The sequence below is a fragment of the Hypomesus nipponensis genome, chromosome 21 (assembly GCF_054491055.1).
Source record: "Hypomesus nipponensis isolate SF chromosome 21, ASM5449105v1, whole genome shotgun sequence".
In the NCBI taxonomy this organism is placed as follows: domain Eukaryota; kingdom Metazoa; phylum Chordata; class Actinopteri; order Osmeriformes; family Osmeridae; genus Hypomesus; species Hypomesus nipponensis.
Window position 1 is genome coordinate 8,803,955 of NC_140381.1, and position 23,355 is coordinate 8,827,309.

The window sequence follows — 23,355 nt, forward strand, 5'->3', positions numbered from 1 at the left end:
GTAAATGTAGCGTTCTCTTGGAATGAAAACTTGCTTGTCCAGTGTTGGCAATGATGGTGGCTTTAGTTTCTAGGAATTATGTACACCTAACTAGACGAAGAACACGCCTCCATGCGCTGGCAGCAGGCAGGTGCAGAACAGAATAAAAAGGCCCATTTGAGGCTGTCATCAGTGTCTTCACTTTGACTGAGGAGAAAGCAGTGTGATCAGATCTATGTTCTGGTGCATGTAAGTACTGACATCTACCTGGGCACTTCATTGTGATTATATATTTGAATTTGCTTGACTTTATTGGCAACACCAATTAATTTAATAAAAACTGACATCACTTTCCAAATATTATATCCAGATTTGCAATACTTTTTTGTCCTGTTTCTGGTTTAGCTGTATTATAAAATTTAAAAAGAAACTGCAAATTCTGCCATATGCTGTCATTCAAAGCAAAAAAGGCCATTCTTAAAGTAAGCCTAATATTCCTCAATCTTGTCAAATTATCTTGTATTGAGCAAATAAATCTGCCAATGGGGTAAGAAAAATGTACAAGGTTATAATTCTTAAAACAAGCAAAAAAGTCTAGCCACTGAAAATCATAATGTTCCTTAAAACTAGACAAAAAGCAAACTGAGCTTACTACAAGCAATGAAAACATATTAATAATAATTATTATTTTTTTATAGCACTTTTCTAAATAAACAAAATTATTTGAGACAGAGTAATTTACAATAGTAATTTAGTCTCTAAAGGAGCTGACAATTATAATTTATATCTTGAAATAAGATTAACAACTTGCAAAAATAATCTTAAAATAAGCATGTTATTCTCGAAATAGAGCTGACTAAGCTGCGGTCGCAATGTTAGTAAATGAGGCCGATCCAAAAAAACACCGCAATACATCATGCACGTAATACTGTAAGTCATGGCCCCATTAGAATTGGAGTGTGTGCTGAAACACTTAGTACTTTTAAGACAACTTGACTTGGATGTTCTCAGTAGTGCACTACTTGCAGTTCCCTACTCTCCACTAAATCGTAAAATAAGGAATACAATTTTGTTCCTCTGCTGGGATCATTAGCAAAATATGTCCACACCTTGGTACTAGTTAAATCGAGCTTGATATTAGTTGGTAAATCTTAAAAGAAAAATTTTCTCAAAATAAGAATATATGTGAAAAATGTCTGGCAAGATTCTTCTTATTTTTAGACAAAAATAGGACACATTTTCTAGAAATAAGGCTTTTTTCTTTTTCTTAAAAAACAGTCAATACATCGATATTAAGTTAATGCTGGACTCTTGCTGGTACTGAAACTACAGCTACAGAACCTTCTACAATTAATAGCTATGTTTTGGGGAACCAGATGCACATTTTCACACCCTTCATGTAGTGCAAACACTGTTGGATTAGTGAGTGCGATGATAACGGTGTGCCTTGATAGCAAGCAAACAAACTAACCTGAGCTTGTAATGCTCACATGTGAATGTAAATGTTTTTAAGGTTTTTTGTCTGACGAGAATGAAGCCTCGCATGATGATGATGTCAGAGGGTCTGTTCTTACTCCTGGTCATACAAGCTCTTCATCATACTACAGGTAGGTTGTAAACATGTTGTTTCTGGCAATGTATATCTGCTGACGAGTCTAAAAGGGAAATGTATATCATGGACAATTTATCTCACATATGTGATTGTAGTTTAACAAAATACAATGAGACACATTCACTCAAATTTACGTAATTTGTTTATTTACTTTATTTCTGCTCAGTATTAATTGTTTACAGTTTTTAAACAGCTGTTTAACTTGTGTTGTTGGTTTACCTCTATTCCCAGTTGGTCAATCCACCACCCCTACTTTCAACACAACTACCTCAACACCAACAACCACCACCACCCCTTCTACCACCACCACCATCTCTAGACCAACAACCACCACCACCCCTTTTACCACCACCACCACTCCTTTCACCACCACCACCTCGAGACCAACAACCGCAACCACACCTCCTTCTACTACCACCACCCCTCCTACAACCGCCACCCCTCTCTCCACCACCCTTCCCTCCACCACTCCCCCTCCTGTGGTGTTCCTGTGTGGGGGCACACCTTGCCCAGCAGGCCAGGACTGTATCAGTGTCAACGGTTCTCTTCGCTGTGCTGACCCCTGCAGCCAGTACTCAGTTCTGGACGATGCCTGGCGTTCAACTGACTTCAGAAACGATGGTAACCTGCACTGTGACCAGCATATCAGTTGGCAGGGATGGTATCGCTTGTTCCTGGGGGGGAACAGTACCCAGATGCCAGAGACGTGTGTGGAAGAGAACATGTGTGGGACCCACGCTGCTTTGTGGATGACCACCCCTCACCCCCTGCTGAGAGACGGCGTGGTGGAACGGGGAACCTGTGGGAAATGGTCCTGGGGCGCCGGCAACGGCAACTGCTGTGCATTTAGGTCAAACCCCATCCATGTCAAAGCCTGTCTTGGCAACTACTACGTCTACAAGTTTGTCCAACCAAGTGCTTGTTACTTGGCTTATTGTGCAGGTATGTAACCATTGTGGACTGCTTGTTACCAGTCATAGTCAAAATTAGTCCTAATTGCACTATGACCTCGGTGAATTCTCGATTCTGATTGATTTGGATGGCGCTGCATTATTCTTCAACAACCAAGAGCCTGTTTACACTTCACAGTTCAATTATTACTGGCGTCCGCATAGATTATTAGTAAACACGATAATTCATTAACATGTAGATACAATTCCATTCTCCACTGAAAATAAAATATCCACTTAATCTTGTCCTACAGCTGGTTAGTGAATCAGAATTTCATCCAAAAGAAAACCATTTGAAAATAGCTATTTCAAACCACGATGGCAAGATTTTTCCTCGTCTGGCAGTGTCGGATGTAAATCATCTAAAAATGTTTTTTTTCTTTTCAAAACTAGCTAGCATAATTTGTTTACTGGAAATGTGTCTTGCCGAATTGCCAATTAAAATGTTGTTTGGCAAGGCAGTTACACAAGTTTGTTCATGGCTAGGTACCTGGTCACTGTAGAAGTTGACTTTTCAGTCAAGACTTTGGGTTGCGATGGGCTAGCGTAACTTTCTGCTACTATGGCCTACTAGCACCTCGTATCTATAGGTCGTCTTGCAAGTTCCGTTACAAATAGCCTACGTGTTAACCAATGGATGGCAAAGCTTGCTTTCCAGGTATTACGAACATCCTTTTTATCATACCTCCAGGTAACAAGTAAACACACTAGTTAACTAAAATTCTACATCAGTTCCAAATTTCTTGGTGGAATTTGATAAAAATCGAAAATATAAGTAAATAGCAATGGCACGTATTTTTTGTCTTTGGCAAGTGGTCATGGTATGAGCAAGATGATACACTCTGAAGTGTGTTGTTGTTGAAAAATAATGTAGGCTACTTTGTGAAGGCAATCTCCACTACTAGTCAAATGTATCCCTTAGCCTACTGTGTGTACAGAAATGATTTTTCATTGTTAGTTATCGTCCCATTTACTTTTATAAAAATTCATGTTCATTTATATATTATACTATATTAGAGTTGATATTCACTTAATTTAATCTCTTGGTTTTTGTTTATTGTTCTTCTCAGTTGGTCGCGGAAACTCCACCACCACAACCACCCCTTCGTCCACCACCACCACCCTTCCCTCCTCCACAACCACAACCACCCCTTCTTCCACCACCACCACCCTTCCCTCCTCCACCACCACCACCCTTCCCTCCACCACTCCCCCTCCTGTGGTGTTCCTGTGTGGGGGCACACCTTGCCCAGCAGGCCAGGACTGTATCAGTGTCAACGGTTCTCTTTGCTGTGCTGACCCCTGCAGCCAGTACTCAGTTCTGGACGATGCCTGGCGTTCAACTGACTTCAGAAACGATGGTAACCTGCACTGTGACCAGCATATCAGTTGGCAGGGATGGTATCGCTTGTTCCTGGGGGGGAACAGTACCCAGATGCCAGAGACGTGTGTGGAAGAGAACATGTGTGGGACCCACGCTGCTTTGTGGATGACCACCCCTCACCCCCTGCTGAGAGACGGCGTGGTGGAACGGGGAACCTGTGGGAAATGGTCCTGGGGCGCCGGCAACGGCAACTGCTGTGCATTTAGGTCAAACCCCATCCATGTCAAAGCCTGTCTTGGCAACTACTACGTCTACAAGTTTGTCCAACCAAGTGCTTGTTACTTGGCTTATTGTGCAGGTATGTAACCATTGTGGACTGCTTGTTACCAGTCATAGTCAAAATTAGTCCTAATTGCACTATGACCTCGGTGAATTCTCGATTCTGATTGATTTGGATGGCGCTGCATTATTCTTCAACAACCAAGAGCCTGTTTACACTTCACAGTTCAATTATTACTGGCGTCCGCATAGATTATTAGTAAACACGATAATTCATTAACATGTAGATACAATTCCATTCTCCACTGAAAATAAAATATCCACTTAATCTTGTCCTACAGCTGGTTAGTGAATCAGAATTTCATCCAAAAGAAAACCATTTGAAAATAGCTATTTCAAACCATGATGGCAAGATTTTTCTCGTCTGGCAGTGTCGGATGTAAATCATCTAAAAATGTTTTTCTTCTTTTCAAAACTAGCTAGCATAATTTGTTTACTGGAAATGTGTCTTGCCGAATTGCCAATTAAAATGTTGTTTGGCAAGGCAGTTACACAAGTTTGTTCATGGCTAGGTACCTGGTCACTGTAGAAGTTGACTTTTCAGTCAAGACTTTGGGTTGCGATGGGCTAGCGTAACTTTCTGCTACTATGGCCTACTAGCACCTCGTATCTATAGGTCGTCTTGCAAGTTCCGTTACAAATAGCCTACGTGTTAACCAATGGATGGCAAAGCTTGCTTTCCAGGTATTACGAACATCCTTTTTATCATACCTCCAGGTAACAAGTAAACACACTAGTTAACTAAAATTCTACATCAGTTCCAAATTTCTTGGTGGAATTTGATAAAAATCGAAAATATAAGTAAATAGCAATGGCACGTATTTTTTGTCTTTGGCAAGTGGTCATGGTATGAGCAAGATGATACACTCTGAAGTGTGTTGTTGTTGAAAAATAATGTAGGCTACTTTGTGAAGGCAATCTCCACTACTAGTCAAATGTATCCCTTAGCCTACTGTGTGTACAGAAATGATTTTTCATTGTTAGTTATCGTCCCATTTACTTTTACAAAAATTCATGTTCATTTATATATTATACTATATTAGAGTTGATATTCACTTAATTTAATCTCTTGGTTTTTGTTTATTGTTCTTCTCAGTTGGTCGCGGAAACTCCACCACCACAACCACCCCTTCGTCCACCACCACCACCCTTCCCTCCTCCACAACCACAACCACCCCTTCTTCCACCACCACCACCCTTCCCTCCTCCACCACCACCACCCTTCCCTCCACCACTCCCCCTCCTGTGGTGTTCCTGTGTGGGGGCACACCTTGCCCAGCAGGCCAGGACTGTATCAGTGTCAACGGTTCTCTTCGCTGTGCTGACCCCTGCAGCCAGTACTCAGTTCTGGACGATGCCTGGCGTTCAACTGACTTCAGAAACGATGGTAACCTGCACTGTGACCAGCATATCAGTTGGCAGGGATGGTATCGCTTGTTCCTGGGGGGGAACAGTACCCAGATGCCAGAGACGTGTGTGGAAGAGAACATGTGTGGGACCCACGCTGCTTTGTGGATGACCACCCCTCACCCCCTGCTGAGAGACGGCGTGGTGGAACGGGGAACCTGTGGGAAATGGTCCTGGGGCGCCGGCAACGGCAACTGCTGTGCATTTAGGTCAAACCCCATCCATGTCAAAGCCTGTCTTGGCAACTACTACGTCTACAAGTTTGTCCAACCAAGTGCTTGTTACTTGGCTTATTGTGCAGGTATGTAACCATTGTGGACTGCTTGTTACCAGTCATAGTCAAAATTAGTCCTAATTGCACTATGACCTCGGTGAATTCTCGATTCTGATTGATTTGGATGGCGCTGCATTATTCTTCAACAACCAAGAGCCTGTTTACACTTCACAGTTCAATTATTACTGGCGTCCGCATAGATTATTAGTAAACACGATAATTCATTAACATGTAGATACAATTCCATTCTCCACTGAAAATAAAATATCCACTTAATCTTGTCCTACAGCTGGTTAGTGAATCAGAATTTCATCCAAAAGAAAACCATTTGAAAATAGCTATTTCAAACCACGATGGCAAGATTTTTCCTCGTCTGGCAGTGTCGGATGTAAATCATCTAAAAATGTTTTTTTTCTTTTCAAAACTAGCTAGCATAATTTGTTTACTGGAAATGTGTCTTGCCGAATTGCCAATTAAAATGTTGTTTGGCAAGGCAGTTACACAAGTTTGTTCATGGCTAGGTACCTGGTCACTGTAGAAGTTGACTTTTCAGTCAAGACTTTGGGTTGCGATGGGCTAGCGTAACTTTCTGCTACTATGGCCTACTAGCACCTCGTATCTATAGGTCGTCTTGCAAGTTCCGTTACAAATAGCCTACGTGTTAACCAATGGATGGCAAAGCTTGCTTTCCAGGTATTACGAACATCCTTTTTATCATACCTCCAGGTAACAAGTAAACACACTAGTTAACTAAAATTCTACATCAGTTCCAAATTTCTTGGTGGAATTTGATAAAAATCGAAAATATAAGTAAATAGCAATGGCACGTATTTTTTGTCTTTGGCAAGTGGTCATGGTATGAGCAAGATGATACACTCTGAAGTGTGTTGTTGTTGAAAAATAATGTAGGCTACTTTGTGAAGGCAATCTCCACTACTAGTCAAATGTATCCCTTAGCCTACTGTGTGTACAGAAATGATTTTTCATTGTTAGTTATCGTCCCATTTACTTTTACAAAAATTCATGTTCATTTATATATTATACTATATTAGAGTTGATATTCACTTAATTTAATCTCTTGGTTTTTGTTTATTGTTCTTCTCAGTTGGTCGCGGAAACTCCACCACCACAACCACCCCTTCGTCCACCACCACCACCCTTCCCTCCTCCACAACCACAACCACCCCTTCTTCCACCACCACCACCCTTCCCTCCTCCACCACCACCACCCTTCCCTCCACCACTCCCCCTCCTGTGGTGTTCCTGTGTGGGGGCACACCTTGCCCAGCAGGCCAGGACTGTATCAGTGTCAACGGTTCTCTTCGCTGTGCTGACCCCTGCAGCCAGTACTCAGTTCTGGACGATGCCTGGCGTTCAACTGACTTCAGAAACGATGGTAACCTGCACTGTGACCAGCATATCAGTTGGCAGGGATGGTATCGCTTGTTCCTGGGGGGGAACAGTACCCAGATGCCAGAGACGTGTGTGGAAGAGAACATGTGTGGGACCCACGCTGCTTTGTGGATGACCACCCCTCACCCCCTGCTGAGAGACGGCGTGGTGGAACGGGGAACCTGTGGGAAATGGTCCTGGGGCGCCGGCAACGGCAACTGCTGTGCATTTAGGTCAAACCCCATCCATGTCAAAGCCTGTCTTGGCAACTACTACGTCTACAAGTTTGTCCAACCAAGTGCTTGTTACTTGGCTTATTGTGCAGGTATGTAACCATTGTGGACTGCTTGTTACCAGTCATAGTCAAAATTAGTCCTAATTGCACTATGACCTCGGTGAATTCTCGATTCTGATTGATTTGGATGGCGCTGCATTATTCTTCAACAACCAAGAGCCTGTTTACACTTCACAGTTCAATTATTACTGGCGTCCGCATAGATTATTAGTAAACACGATAATTCATTAACATGTAGATACAATTCCATTCTCCACTGAAAATAAAATATCCACTTAATCTTGTCCTACAGCTGGTTAGTGAATCAGAATTTCATCCAAAAGAAAACCATTTGAAAATAGCTATTTCAAACCACGATGGCAAGATTTTTCCTCGTCTGGCAGTGTCGGATGTAAATCATCTAAAAATGTTTTTCTTCTTTTCAAAACTAGCTAGCATAATTTGTTTACTGGAAATGTGTCTTGCCGAATTGCCAATTAAAATGTTGTTTGGCAAGGCAGTTACACAAGTTTGTTCATGGCTAGGTACCTGGTCACTGTAGAAGTTGACTTTTCAGTCAAGACTTTGGGTTGCGATGGGCTAGCGTAACTTTCTGCTACTATGGCCTACAAGCACCTCGTATCTATAGGTCGTCTTGCAAGTTCCGTTACAAATAGCCTACGTGTTAACCAATGGATGGCAAAGCTTGCTTTCCAGGTATTACGAACATCCTTTTTATCATACCTCCAGGTAACAAGTAAACACACTAGTTAACTAAAATTCTACATCAGTTCCAAATTTCTTGGTGGAATTTGATAAAAATCGAAAATATAAGTAAATAGCAATGGCACGTATTTTTTGTCTTTGGCAAGTGGTCATGGTATGAGCAAGATGATACACTCTGAAGTGTGTTGTTGTTGAAAAATAATGTAGGCTACTTTGTGAAGGCAATCTCCACTACTAGTCAAATGTATCCCTTAGCCTACTGTGTGTACAGAAATGATTTTTCATTGTTAGTTATCGTCCCATTTACTTTTACAAAAATTCATGTTCATTTATATATTATACTATATTAGAGTTGATATTCACTTAATTTAATCTCTTGGTTTTTGTTTATTGTTCTTCTCAGTTGGTCGCGGAAACTCCACCACCACAACCACCCCTTCGTCCACCACCACCACCCTTCCCTCCTCCACAACCACAACCACCCCTTCTTCCACCACCACCACCCTTCCCTCCTCCACCACCACCACCCTTCCCTCCACCACTCCCCCTCCTGTGGTGTTCCTGTGTGGGGGCACACCTTGCCCAGCAGGCCAGGACTGTATCAGTGTCAACGGTTCTCTTCGCTGTGCTGACCCCTGCAGCCAGTACTCAGTTCTGGACGATGCCTGGCGTTCAACTGACTTCAGAAACGATGGTAACCTGCACTGTGACCAGCATATCAGTTGGCAGGGATGGTATCGCTTGTTCCTGGGGGGGAACAGTACCCAGATGCCAGAGACGTGTGTGGAAGAGAACATGTGTGGGACCCACGCTGCTTTGTGGATGACCACCCCTCACCCCCTGCTGAGAGACGGCGTGGTGGAACGGGGAACCTGTGGGAAATGGTCCTGGGGCGCCGGCAACGGCAACTGCTGTGCATTTAGGTCAAACCCCATCCATGTCAAAGCCTGTCTTGGCAACTACTACGTCTACAAGTTTGTCCAACCAAGTGCTTGTTACTTGGCTTATTGTGCAGGTATGTAACCATTGTGGACTGCTTGTTACCAGTCATAGTCAAAATTAGTCCTAATTGCACTATGACCTCGGTGAATTCTCGATTCTGATTGATTTGGATGGCGCTGCATTATTCTTCAACAACCAAGAGCCTGTTTACACTTCACAGTTCAATTATTACTGGCGTCCGCATAGATTATTAGTAAACACGATAATTCATTAACATGTAGATACAATTCCATTCTCCACTGAAAATAAAATATCCACTTAATCTTGTCCTACAGCTGGTTAGTGAATCAGAATTTCATCCAAAAGAAAACCATTTGAAAATAGCTATTTCAAACCACGATGGCAAGATTTTTCCTCGTCTGGCAGTGTCGGATGTAAATCATCTAAAAATGTTTTTTTTCTTTTCAAAACTAGCTAGCATAATTTGTTTACTGGAAATGTGTCTTGCCGAATTGCCAATTAAAATGTTGTTTGGCAAGGCAGTTACACAAGTTTGTTCATGGCTAGGTACCTGGTCACTGTAGAAGTTGACTTTTCAGTCAAGACTTTGGGTTGCGATGGGCTAGCGTAACTTTCTGCTACTATGGCCTACTAGCACCTCGTATCTATAGGTCGTCTTGCAAGTTCCGTTACAAATAGCCTACGTGTTAACCAATGGATGGCAAAGCTTGCTTTCCAGGTATTACGAACATCCTTTTTATCATACCTCCAGGTAACAAGTAAACACACTAGTTAACTAAAATTCTACATCAGTTCCAAATTTCTTGGTGGAATTTGATAAAAATCGAAAATATAAGTAAATAGCAATGGCACGTATTTTTTGTCTTTGGCAAGTGGTCATGGTATGAGCAAGATGATACACTCTGAAGTGTGTTGTTGTTGAAAAATAATGTAGGCTACTTTGTGAAGGCAATCTCCACTACTAGTCAAATGTATCCCTTAGCCTACTGTGTGTACAGAAATGATTTTTCATTGTTAGTTATCGTCCCATTTACTTTTATAAAAATTCATGTTAATTTATATATTATACTATATTAGAGTTGATATTCACTTAATTTAATCTCTTGGTTTTTGTTTATTGTTCTTCTCAGTTGGTCGCGGAAACTCCACCACCACAACCACCCCTTCGTCCACCACCACCACCCTTCCCTCCTCCACAACCACAACCACCCCTTCTTCCACCACCACCACCCTTCCCTCCTCCACCACCACCACCCTTCCCTCCACCACTCCCCCTCCTGTGGTGTTCCTGTGTGGGGGCACACCTTGCCCAGCAGGCCAGGACTGTATCAGTGTCAACGGTTCTCTTCGCTGTGCTGACCCCTGCAGCCAGTACTCAGTTCTGGACGATGCCTGGCGTTCAACTGACTTCAGAAACGATGGTAACCTGCACTGTGACCAGCATATCAGTTGGCAGGGATGGTATCGCTTGTTCCTGGGGGGGAACAGTACCCAGATGCCAGAGACGTGTGTGGAAGAGAACATGTGTGGGACCCACGCTGCTTTGTGGATGACCACCCCTCACCCCCTGCTGAGAGACGGCGTGGTGGAACGGGGAACCTGTGGGAAATGGTCCTGGGGCGCCGGCAACGGCAACTGCTGTGCATTTAGGTCAAACCCCATCCATGTCAAAGCCTGTCTTGGCAACTACTACGTCTACAAGTTTGTCCAACCAAGTGCTTGTTACTTGGCTTATTGTGCAGGTATGTAACCATTGTGGACTGCTTGTTACCAGTCATAGTCAAAATTAGTCCTAATTGCACTATGACCTCGGTGAATTCTCGATTCTGATTGATTTGGATGGCGCTGCATTATTCTTCAACAACCAAGAGCCTGTTTACACTTCACAGTTCAATTATTACTGGCGTCCGCATAGATTATTAGTAAACACGATAATTCATTAACATGTAGATACAATTCCATTCTCCACTGAAAATAAAATATCCACTTAATCTTGTCCTACAGCTGGTTAGTGAATCAGAATTTCATCCAAAAGAAAACCATTTGAAAATAGCTATTTCAAACCACGATGGCAAGATTTTTCCTCGTCTGGCAGTGTCGGATGTAAATCATCTAAAAATGTTTTTTTTCTTTTCAAAACTAGCTAGCATAATTTGTTTACTGGAAATGTGTCTTGCCGAATTGCCAATTAAAATGTTGTTTGGCAAGGCAGTTACACAAGTTTGTTCATGGCTAGGTACCTGGTCACTGTAGAAGTTGACTTTTCAGTCAAGACTTTGGGTTGCGATGGGCTAGCGTAACTTTCTGCTACTATGGCCTACTAGCACCTCGTATCTATAGGTCGTCTTGCAAGTTCCGTTACAAATAGCCTACGTGTTAACCAATGGATGGCAAAGCTTGCTTTCCAGGTATTACGAACATCCTTTTTATCATACCTCCAGGTAACAAGTAAACACACTAGTTAACTAAAATTCTACATCAGTTCCAAATTTCTTGGTGGAATTTGATAAAAATCGAAAATATAAGTAAATAGCAATGGCACGTATTTTTTGTCTTTGGCAAGTGGTCATGGTATGAGCAAGATGATACACTCTGAAGTGTGTTGTTGTTGAAAAATAATGTAGGCTACTTTGTGAAGGCAATCTCCACTACTAGTCAAATGTATCCCTTAGCCTACTGTGTGTACAGAAATGATTTTTCATTGTTAGTTATCGTCCCATTTACTTTTACAAAAATTCATGTTCATTTATATATTATACTATATTAGAGTTGATATTCACTTAATTTAATCTCTTGGTTTTTGTTTATTGTTCTTCTCAGTTGGTCGCGGAAACTCCACCACCACAACCACCCCTTCGTCCACCACCACCACCCTTCCCTCCTCCACAACCACAACCACCCCTTCTTCCACCACCACCACCCTTCCCTCCTCCACCACCACCACCCTTCCCTCCACCACTCCCCCTCCTGTGGTGTTCCTGTGTGGGGGCACACCTTGCCCAGCAGGCCAGGACTGTATCAGTGTCAACGGTTCTCTTCGCTGTGCTGACCCCTGCAGCCAGTACTCAGTTCTGGACGATGCCTGGCGTTCAACTGACTTCAGAAACGATGGTAACCTGCACTGTGACCAGCATATCAGTTGGCAGGGATGGTATCGCTTGTTCCTGGGGGGGAACAGTACCCAGATGCCAGAGACGTGTGTGGAAGAGAACATGTGTGGGACCCACGCTGCTTTGTGGATGACCACCCCTCACCCCCTGCTGAGAGACGGCGTGGTGGAACGGGGAACCTGTGGGAAATGGTCCTGGGGCGCCGGCAACGGCAACTGCTGTGCATTTAGGTCAAACCCCATCCATGTCAAAGCCTGTCTTGGCAACTACTACGTCTACAAGTTTGTCCAACCAAGTGCTTGTTACTTGGCTTATTGTGCAGGTATGTAACCATTGTGGACTGCTTGTTACCAGTCATAGTCAAAATTAGTCCTAATTGCACTATGACCTCGGTGAATTCTCGATTCTGATTGATTTGGATGGCGCTGCATTATTCTTCAACAACCAAGAGCCTGTTTACACTTCACAGTTCAATTATTACTGGCGTCCGCATAGATTATTAGTAAACACGATAATTCATTAACATGTAGATACAATTCCATTCTCCACTGAAAATAAAATATCCACTTAATCTTGTCCTACAGCTGGTTAGTGAATCAGAATTTCATCCAAAAGAAAACCATTTGAAAATAGCTATTTCAAACCACGATGGCAAGATTTTTCCTCGTCTGGCAGTGTCGGATGTAAATCATCTAAAAATGTTTTTTTTCTTTTCAAAACTAGCTAGCATAATTTGTTTACTGGAAATGTGTCTTGCCGAATTGCCAATTAAAATGTTGTTTGGCAAGGCAGTTACACAAGTTTGTTCATGGCTAGGTACCTGGTCACTGTAGAAGTTGACTTTTCAGTCAAGACTTTGGGTTGCGATGGGCTAGCGTAACTTTCTGCTACTATGGCCTACTAGCACCTCGTATCTATAGGTCGTCTTGCAAGTTCCGTTACAAATAGCCTACGTGTTAACCAATGGATGGCAAAGCTTGCTTTCCAGGTATTACGAACATCCTTTTTATCATACCTCCAGGTAACAAGTAAACACACTAGTTAACTAAAATTCTACATCAGTTCCAAATTTCTTGGTGGAATTTGATAAAAATCGAAAATATAAGTAAATAGCAATGGCACGTATTTTTTGTCTTTGGCAAGTGGTCATGGTATGAGCAAGATGATACACTCTGAAGTGTGTTGTTGTTGAAAAATAATGTAGGCTACTTTGTGAAGGCAATCTCCACTACTAGTCAAATGTATCCCTTAGCCTACTGTGTGTACAGAAATGATTTTTCATTGTTAGTTATCGTCCCATTTACTTTTACAAAAATTCATGTTCATTTATATATTATACTATATTAGAGTTGATATTCACTTAATTTAATCTCTTGGTTTTTGTTTATTGTTCTTCTCAGTTGGTCGCGGAAACTCCACCACCACAACCACCCCTTCGTCCACCACCACCACCCTTCCCTCCTCCACAACCACAACCACCCCTTCTTCCACCACCACCACCCTTCCCTCCTCCACCACCACCACCCTTCCCTCCACCACTCCCCCTCCTGTGGTGTTCCTGTGTGGGGGCACACCTTGCCCAGCAGGCCAGGACTGTATCAGTGTCAACGGTTCTCTTCGCTGTGCTGACCCCTGCAGCCAGTACTCAGTTCTGGACGATGCCTGGCGTTCAACTGACTTCAGAAACGATGGTAACCTGCACTGTGACCAGCATATCAGTTGGCAGGGATGGTATCGCTTGTTCCTGGGGGGGAACAGTACCCAGATGCCAGAGACGTGTGTGGAAGAGAACATGTGTGGGACCCACGCTGCTTTGTGGATGACCACCCCTCACCCCCTGCTGAGAGACGGCGTGGTGGAACGGGGAACCTGTGGGAAATGGTCCTGGGGCGCCGGCAACGGCAACTGCTGTGCATTTAGGTCAAACCCCATCCATGTCAAAGCCTGTCTTGGCAACTACTACGTCTACAAGTTTGTCCAACCAAGTGCTTGTTACTTGGCTTATTGTGCAGGTATGTAACCATTGTGGACTGCTTGTTACCAGTCATAGTCAAAATTAGTCCTAATTGCACTATGACCTCGGTGAATTCTCGATTCTGATTGATTTGGATGGCGCTGCATTATTCTTCAACAACCAAGAGCCTGTTTACACTTCACAGTTCAATTATTACTGGCGTCCGCATAGATTATTAGTAAACACGATAATTCATTAACATGTAGATACAATTCCATTCTCCACTGAAAATAAAATATCCACTTAATCTTGTCCTACAGCTGGTTAGTGAATCAGAATTTCATCCAAAAGAAAACCATTTGAAAATAGCTATTTCAAACCACGATGGCAAGATTTTTCCTCGTCTGGCAGTGTCGGATGTAAATCATCTAAAAATGTTTTTTTTCTTTTCAAAACTAGCTAGCATAATTTGTTTACTGGAAATGTGTCTTGCCGAATTGCCAATTAAAATGTTGTTTGGCAAGGCAGTTACACAAGTTTGTTCATGGCTAGGTACCTGGTCACTGTAGAAGTTGACTTTTCAGTCAAGACTTTGGGTTGCGATGGGCTAGCGTAACTTTCTGCTACTATGGCCTACTAGCACCTCGTATCTATAGGTCGTCTTGCAAGTTCCGTTACAAATAGCCTACGTGTTAACCAATGGATGGCAAAGCTTGCTTTCCAGGTATTACGAACATCCTTTTTATCATACCTCCAGGTAACAAGTAAACACACTAGTTAACTAAAATTCTACATCAGTTCCAAATTTCTTGGTGGAATTTGATAAAAATCGAAAATATAAGTAAATAGCAATGGCACGTATTTTTTGTCTTTGGCAAGTGGTCATGGTATGAGCAAGATGATACACTCTGAAGTGTGTTGTTGTTGAAAAATAATGTAGGCTACTTTGTGAAGGCAATCTCCACTACTAGTCAAATGTATCCCTTAGCCTACTGTGTGTACAGAAATGATTTTTCATTGTTAGTTATCGTCCCATTTACTTTTATAAAAATTCATGTTAATTTATATATTATACTATATTAGAGTTGATATTCACTTAATTTAATCTCTTGGTTTTTGTTTATTGTTCTTCTCAGTTGGTCGCGGAAACTCCACCACCACAACCACCCCTTCGTCCACCACCACCACCCTTCCCTCCTCCACAACCACAACCACCCCTTCTTCCACCACCACCACCCTTCCCTCCTCCACCACCACCACCCTTCCCTCCACCACTCCCCCTCCTGTGGTGTTCCTGTGTGGGGGCACACCTTGCCCAGCAGGCCAGGACTGTATCAGTGTCAACGGTTCTCTTCGCTGTGCTGACCCCTGCAGCCAGTACTCAGTTCTGGACGATGCCTGGCGTTCAACTGACTTCAGAAACGATGGTAACCTGCACTGTGACCAGCATATCAGTTGGCAGGGATGGTATCGCTTGTTCCTGGGGGGGAACAGTACCCAGATGCCAGAGACGTGTGTGGAAGAGAACATGTGTGGGACCCACGCTGCTTTGTGGATGACCACCCCTCACCCCCTGCTGAGAGACGGCGTGGTGGAACGGGGAACCTGTGGGAAATGGTCCTGGGGCGCCGGCAACGGCAACTGCTGTGCATTTAGGTCAAACCCCATCCATGTCAAAGCCTGTCTTGGCAACTACTACGTCTACAAGTTTGTCCAACCAAGTGCTTGTTACTTGGCTTATTGTGCAGGTATGTAACCATTGTGGACTGCTTGTTACCAGTCATAGTCAAAATTAGTCCTAATTGCACTATGACCTCGGTGAATTCTCGATTCTGATTGATTTGGATGGCGCTGCATTATTCTTCAACAACCAAGAGCCTGTTTACACTTCACAGTTCAATTATTACTGGCGTCCGCATAGATTATTAGTAAACACGATAATTCATTAACATGTAGATACAATTCCATTCTCCACTGAAAATAAAATATCCACTTAATCTTGTCCTACAGCTGGTTAGTGAATCAGAATTTCATCCAAAAGAAAACCATTTGAAAATAGCTATTTCAAACCACGATGGCAAGATTTTTCCTCGTCTGGCAGTGTCGGATGTAAATCATCTAAAAATGTTTTTTTTCTTTTCAAAACTAGCTAGCATAATTTGTTTACTGGAAATGTGTCTTGCCGAATTGCCAATTAAAATGTTGTTTGGCAAGGCAGTTACACAAGTTTGTTCATGGCTAGGTACCTGGTCACTGTAGAAGTTGACTTTTCAGTCAAGACTTTGGGTTGCGATGGGCTAGCGTAACTTTCTGCTACTATGGCCTACTAGCACCTCGTATCTATAGGTCGTCTTGCAAGTTCCGTTACAAATAGCCTACGTGTTAACCAATGGATGGCAAAGCTTGCTTTCCAGGTATTACGAACATCCTTTTTATCATACCTCCAGGTAACAAGTAAACACACTAGTTAACTAAAATTCTACATCAGTTCCAAATTTCTTGGTGGAATTTGATAAAAATCGAAAATATAAGTAAATAGCAATGGCACGTATTTTTTGTCTTTGGCAAGTGGTCATGGTATGAGCAAGATGATACACTCTGAAGTGTGTTGTTGTTGAAAAATAATGTAGGCTACTTTGTGAAGGCAATCTCCACTACTAGTCAAATGTATCCCTTAGCCTACTGTGTGTACAGAAATGATTTTTCATTGTTAGTTATCGTCCCATTTACTTTTACAAAAATTCATGTTCATTTATATATTATACTATATTAGAGTTGATATTCACTTAATTTAATCTCTTGGTTTTTGTTTATTGTTCTTCTCAGTTGGTCGCGGAAACTCCACCACCACAACCACCCCTTCGTCCACCACCACCACCCTTCCCTCCTCCACAACCACAACCACCCCTTCTTCCACCACCACCACCCTTCCCTCCTCCACCACCACCACCCTTCCCTCCACCACTCCCCCTCCTGTGGTGTTCCTGTGTGGGGGCACACCTTGCCCAGCAGGCCAGGACTGTATCAGTGTCAACGGTTCTCTTCGCTGTGCTGACCCCTGCAGCCAGTACTCAGTTCTGGACGATGCCTGGCGTTCAACTGACTTCAGAAACGATGGTAACCTGCACTGTGACCAGCATATCAGTTGGCAGGGATGGTATCGCTTGTTCCTGGGGGGAACAGTACCCAGATGCCAGAGACGTGTGTGGAAGAGAACATGTGTGGGACCCACGCTGCTTTGTGGATGACCACCCCTCACCCCCTGCTGAGAGACGGCGTGGTGGAACGGGGAACCTGTGGGAAATGGTCCTGGGGCGCCGGCAACGGCAACTGCTGTGCATTTAGGTCAAACCCCATCCATGTCAAAGCCTGTCTTGGCAACTACTACGTCTACAAGTTTGTCCAACCAAGTGCTTGTTACTTGGCTTATTGTGCAGGTATGTAACCATTGTGGACTGCTTGTTACCAGTCATAGTCAAAATTAGTCCTAATTGCACTATGACCTCGGTGAATTCTCGATTCTGATTGATTTGGATGGCGCTGCATTATTCTTCAACAACCAAGAGCCTGTTTACACTTCACAGTTCAATTATTACTGGCGTCCGCATAGATTATTAGTAAACACGATAATTCATTAACATGTAGATACAATTCCATTCTCCACTGAAAATAAAATATCCACTTAATCTTGTCCTACAGCTGGTTAGTGAATCAGAATTTCATCCAAAAGAAAACCATTTGAAAATAGCTATTTCAAACCACGATGGCAAGATTTTTCCTCGTCTGGCAGTGTCGGATGTAAATCATCTAAAAATGTTTTTTTTCTTTTCAAAACTAGCTAGCATAATTTGTTTACTGGAAATGTGTCTTGCCGAATTGCCAATTAAAATGTTGTTTGGCAAGGCAGTTACACAAGTTTGTTCATGGCTAGGTACCTGGTCACTGTAGAAGTTGACTTTTCAGTCAAGACTTTGGGTTGCGATGGGCTAGCGTAACTTTCTGCTACTATGGCCTACTAGCACCTCGTATCTATAGGTCGTCTTGCAGGTTCCGTTACAAATAGCCTACGTGTTAACTAATGGATGGCAAAGCTTGCTTTCCAGGTATTATGAATATCCTTTTTATCATACCTCCAGGTAACAAGTAAACACACTAGTTAACTAAAATTCTACATCAGTTCCAAATTTCTTGGTGGAATTTGATAAAAATCGAAAATATAAGTAAATAGCAATGGCACGTATTTTTTGTCTTTGGCAAGTGGTCATGGTATGAGCAAGATGATACACTCTGAAGTGTGTTGTTGTTGAAAAATAATGTAGGCTACTTTGTGAAGGCAATCTCCACTACTAGTCAAATGTATCCCTTAGCCTACTGTGTGTACAGAAATGATTTTTCATTGTTAGTTATCGTCCCATTTACTTTTACAAAAATTCATGTTCATTTATATATTATACTATATTAGAGTTGATATTCACTTAATTTAATCTCTTGGTTTTTGTTTATTGTTCTTCTCAGTTGGTCGCGGAAACTCCACCACCACAACCACCCCTTCTTCCACCACCACCACCACCACCCTTCCCTCCTCCACCACCACAACCACCCCTCTCTCCACCACCCTTCCCTCCACCACTCCCCCTCCTGTGGTGTTCCTGTGTGGGGGCACACCTTGCCCAGCAGGCCAGGACTGTATCAGTTTCAACGGTTCTCTTCGCTGTGCTGACCCCTGTAGCCAGTACTCAGTTCTGGACGATGCCTGGCGTTCAACTGACTTCAGAAACAATGGTAACCTGCACTGTGACAGAGATATCAGTTGGCAGGGATGGTATCGCTTGTTCCTGGGGGGAACAGTACCCAGATGCCAGAGACGTGTGTGGAAGAGAACATGTGTGGGACCCACGCTGCTTTGTGGATGACCACCCCTCACCCCCTGCTGAGAGACGGCGTGGTGGAACGGGGAACCTGTGGGAAATGGGGCGCCGGCAACGGCAACTGCTGTGCATTTAGGTCAAACCCCATCCATGTCAAAGCTTGTCCTGGCAACTACTATGTCTACAAGTTTGTCCAACCAAGTGCTTGTTACTTGGCTTATTGCGCAGGTACGAACCATTGTGGACTGCTTGTAATTACGGTTATAAATAACGAGTATATGTACGATTCAACAATTTAAATGTTGTCATTCATTTAGCTTTTTTCAGTATTTTTTTTTACAGTTTTCAAACAGCTGCTTTAAACCCGTTGTGTTGTTTACATTTCTTCCTAGTTGGTTGGGGGAACTCCACCACCACCACCACCCTTCCTCCAACCACTACTACCACCTCCAGACCAACAACCACAACCATCAACAGTAAGTGTAAAGACTGCACAAGTCAAAATAACATCACCTGGACTCACAAGGACAAAATTAAGTGTTTTTATCTTCAACTACACAAAAGTAATACATCAATTGGGACATTAACTTTGACATGTAAGCAGGAGAAATCATAATTGTGTACCGTATGTCTAAACAGTATCTATTAAACGAGAGAATTGAAAAAAATATATATATTTGGATGTTAATTTTTTTTTTTTTCATCGTCTTTTACCTGTCTCTGTCTTTCTTTCATTTCCTCTTTTTTCAAAAGTCACCCCAGAGCTGGTTTGTGGGAGGAGTTACCTTGATGTGGGTCTCCTCAAGTCTCAGCTAGCGGCCAAGCGTCTGGACTCCTCCTCTGCTCACCTGGCCAACCCCCGCTGCTCCTCCCAGGAGCGTAACGGGACAGTGTGGTTCCAGGTGGAGCGCAGGGAGGGCAGCTGTGGCACCACTCTGACCGTAAGGACACGGTTACTCTACCAGTCTGTCCATCTCTGTCCGTTTTTCTGGATTCCTGCCTGTCTGCCTGTCTCTAAACACCTGTCGTCTTCTTCCTCCTTCTCTCTCCAGACCAACGGCAGCCACGCCATCTACTCCAACAGTCTGTTTGTCTACCCGTTCAGTGAAAACTTGGTTCAACCCCTGAGGATCCCTTTCTCCTGCTCTTATCCCCTGGAGACAGAGGCCAGCCTGGATGTGGCCATCAAACCATACCTGGAGTAGGTTGACCCTCACAATCTCAAACATCGACACACTTTGTTTCCAATTTCAACTTGTCTGTTTTGACTTTGTTGTTTACTTGTCCCATATCTTGACAGACTTGAAGGTGCGGTGAAAGATGAGGGTGCCAAGGCCAGGACCTCCATGTCTCTGTTCCGCGATGCCAACTACACAGCTCCTTACCCAGCAGGCCGTGTCACTCTGCCCCTGGGCTCTGCCCTGCATGTGGGCGTGTCTGTTGAAGAGACGGACGCTGGCATCTTTGTGGTCGTTTTGGAGGACTGCTACACCACCCACTCCCCTGATCCTGATGACCCCCTGAAATACTTCCTCATCCAGCACAGGTATGTGAGCTTGGAGAGGGGCATGGAAGTGTGTGTGTGTGTGTGTGTATGTGTTTGTCTAACCCCCCTGTTCCACCAGGTGTTCTACCGACCGTCACCAGGTGACCGTGGACGAGAACGGCTTGTCCCTCCAGGCTCGCTTCTCTGCGCTGCTGTTCCTGTTCCAGGGGGACTACAGGGACGTCTACCTGCACTGCAGCCTCAACCTGTGTGATCAGAGGAACTCCTCCTGCTCTCCTGTGAGTCCTCCCACCCTCCTTCCTGGTCTCTCTGGTCTCTCTGACTCTCTGGTCTCTCTGACTCTCTGGTGTCTCTCCACAGATGTGTTCCAGAAGGTTTGTCCGCTCTGTCGACGAACTCGTACCCCTCCAACCAGTCTCAGTCGGACCAATCACCTGTAAGTATAAACCACAGCCATGATGACTCCTGATGTTGTCATAGTAACGGTCTCCCAGGTAACACTGTGTTTGTCCTTGACTTCTGACCTCCAGGGGGCCAGAGTCTGGAGTGAGCTGATGAAGTCACACCTCCTTCAGAACGGCTTCATGACCATCCCTATGGCAACCAGCTCAGGCTCTCTCATGTCTCCTGTCTTTTGAAATGTGTTAACCCTAGAAATTATGACAGAACACCCTGCATATAAATAACTATAAGCTTTAAATTGTGGGTTACTGTTTTCCTGAAAGTTTGCATAATTTTTTTATATTCATATACATTTATTTGTATGAAATTTTACATTGCATACAAGGGAATAGTGGGAACAATTAATAATAGTAATAAGTATTGCCTACTAAATAAACTTACTACTTTTCCTTTGACTTTATCACTTATCTGGACCAAAATCACTGATTTATGTCTAATAATCTAGGCTTGATGAAATCTGACACTAATAAAGAAGTAAAAATTGCCATCATCAGATTTATTTGCTGCAAACCTCAATCACAGGCCTCAACCACAGTTTGTGGGTAAATGTTACTATTAGCAATCAACAGAGATGGAAATAAAACACAAGCAGCAATTAATACTGTTTTTATGTTATGCCAGTTTAAATATTGAAGATTAGTTCAAACAAGAATATGTTTCTCTTCTTAGTTCAAAATTGTAGATCTCAATGTTTACATTGCAGCACCACGGCCAGCGGCCACTCTACAACCATTCATTTACTCATTTAACAGTCAGTTTTATCCAAACCGATGCATACATAGTGTGTCTAGTAAATTTATGGACATCATAATGTCACAACCTCATTATATCTCAAACTTCCCATCACTAACAGGCCTGTTGGGGGAAGTTACTCAAAAAAATAATATGTTAGTTATTACTTATTATTGTTCAGTAAGAGTAGTGTGTTTAGGTTACATTATTACTTTCTGTACAAAGTAATAATATTACTTGTTTTATTACTTTTACTATTACTTTTAATAGTAGCAAGTTTGACTTGGTAAAAAGATTTTCAAGAACATTTTTGACACAGTCGGGTGTTTCTACATGGGGGCGGACAGGGGCCAGTGTCCCTGTGGCCCCCCTGTGGCCCCCCTGTGGCCCCCCTGTGGCCCCCCTGTGGCCCCCCTGAGCTGACAGTTTTTTTGAGTTGTTTCTCTTCTTCTAGTAGTCATCGTGAAATGAGGAAGGGACATTGCAGCCTTTTTTTGCCCCAGTAAATAAAAAAAGCTGGAAGAGGGAGAGCCAGAGCCGTTTGTATGATATGAATGTAAACCTAATTTAAAGTATATAATGTTTAAATATAATTTGTTTTCGTTTTTTAATGTGCTCCTCTGATCAAGCACTGGGCCCCCCTTGGCCCCCCCAGTAAAATGTGTCTAGAACCGCCACTGGACACAGTACAGTTTTTCTTTAAAGAAGAACGTTTATTTCAAACAATATGAATATCAAAAAGGCTTATACATTCAAAAATAATTATATATTTGTGTAAATAAATTATACTATGTTTACCACCTCATTCACAGTAGATAAAGCTTTGGGGCACTGTCGCTCTGAGCTACACTTGTGTAGGTTAAGCATGGCTAGATAAAGCTGAGCGGCAGTGTCTGCTCTGAGCTACACTCGCTTAGGTTAAGGGGGAATCGTCAGGGTGTCCTGCTAGTCTTGTTTGAGTAGGACTACAGTGAGACTACGGGGAATCGTCAGGCTTTGCTGCTAGTCTTGTTTGAGTAGGACTACAGTAAGACAAGGGGGAATCGTCAGGGAGTGCTGCTAGACTTGTTTGAGGTGGGGCCGTAGCAGTGTTGTGCAGCATTAGTGTTGTGTAATTGCATGCAGGGAAAGGAGTCAGAAGGTAAGGAGTCCTTGGTGCCATCACCTCTATACTGGGTACATTTCAACACAAGCAACTACTACTCTGGATGAGATATACTACCCTTGCATTGGAGCAAACTGGTGATGAGAAATCTAGGTCATGCTTTAATCCTGTGCAACACCACACAATACCACCACGCCAGTCAAGCGGGTGTCTGTGTCGTGTGAACACTGCAGAACTTTCATGTTCCTAAAGTGTCTCTCATTTACTGGAGATGTCAAACCCCTTTACAGTAATTTCTCATTACAGTAACAAGTAGTCTCACTGCTGCAGTAGGAAGAGAGGAGAAGGAGAGAGGGGGAGAGAGGAAGAAGAGGGGA

The 23,355-nt window shown here is 43.2% G+C and overlaps 1 protein-coding gene across 1 annotated transcript; it reads left to right on the forward strand.

Annotated features, from left to right (window-relative positions):
• Positions 1-193: 193 nt before the first annotated feature.
• Positions 194-21,626, forward strand: LOC146237796 (uncharacterized). Its single transcript, XM_084685967.1, has 21 exons — positions 194-228; positions 1,493-1,586; positions 1,823-2,533; positions 3,612-4,223; positions 5,301-5,912; positions 6,991-7,602; positions 8,681-9,292; positions 10,371-10,982; positions 12,061-12,672; positions 13,751-14,362; positions 15,441-16,052; positions 17,131-17,544; positions 18,982-19,086; positions 19,242-19,400; positions 19,565-19,648; positions 19,926-20,113; positions 20,225-20,373; positions 20,473-20,718; positions 20,798-20,957; positions 21,040-21,115; positions 21,210-21,626. Exons 2-21 carry the CDS (start codon positions 1,511-1,513, stop codon positions 21,227-21,229), a joined length of 7,284 nt encoding a protein of 2,427 aa, XP_084542093.1. The 5' UTR covers positions 194-228; positions 1,493-1,510; the 3' UTR covers positions 21,230-21,626.
• Positions 21,627-23,355: the final 1,729 nt, after the last annotated feature.

Excerpts from the sequence above, each read along its gene's own strand:
- LOC146237796 (XM_084685967.1), top strand. The coding sequence starts at position 1,511 with ATGAAGCCTCGCATGATGATGATGTCAGAGGGTCTGTTCTTACTCCTG. Across the intron at positions 9,293-10,370 it reads TTACTTGGCTTATTGTGCAG|TTGGTCGCGGAAACTCCACC; the intron begins GTATGTAACCAT and ends TGTTCTTCTCAG. Across the intron at positions 20,374-20,472 it reads GCCATCAAACCATACCTGGA|ACTTGAAGGTGCGGTGAAAG; the intron begins GTAGGTTGACCC and ends ATATCTTGACAG.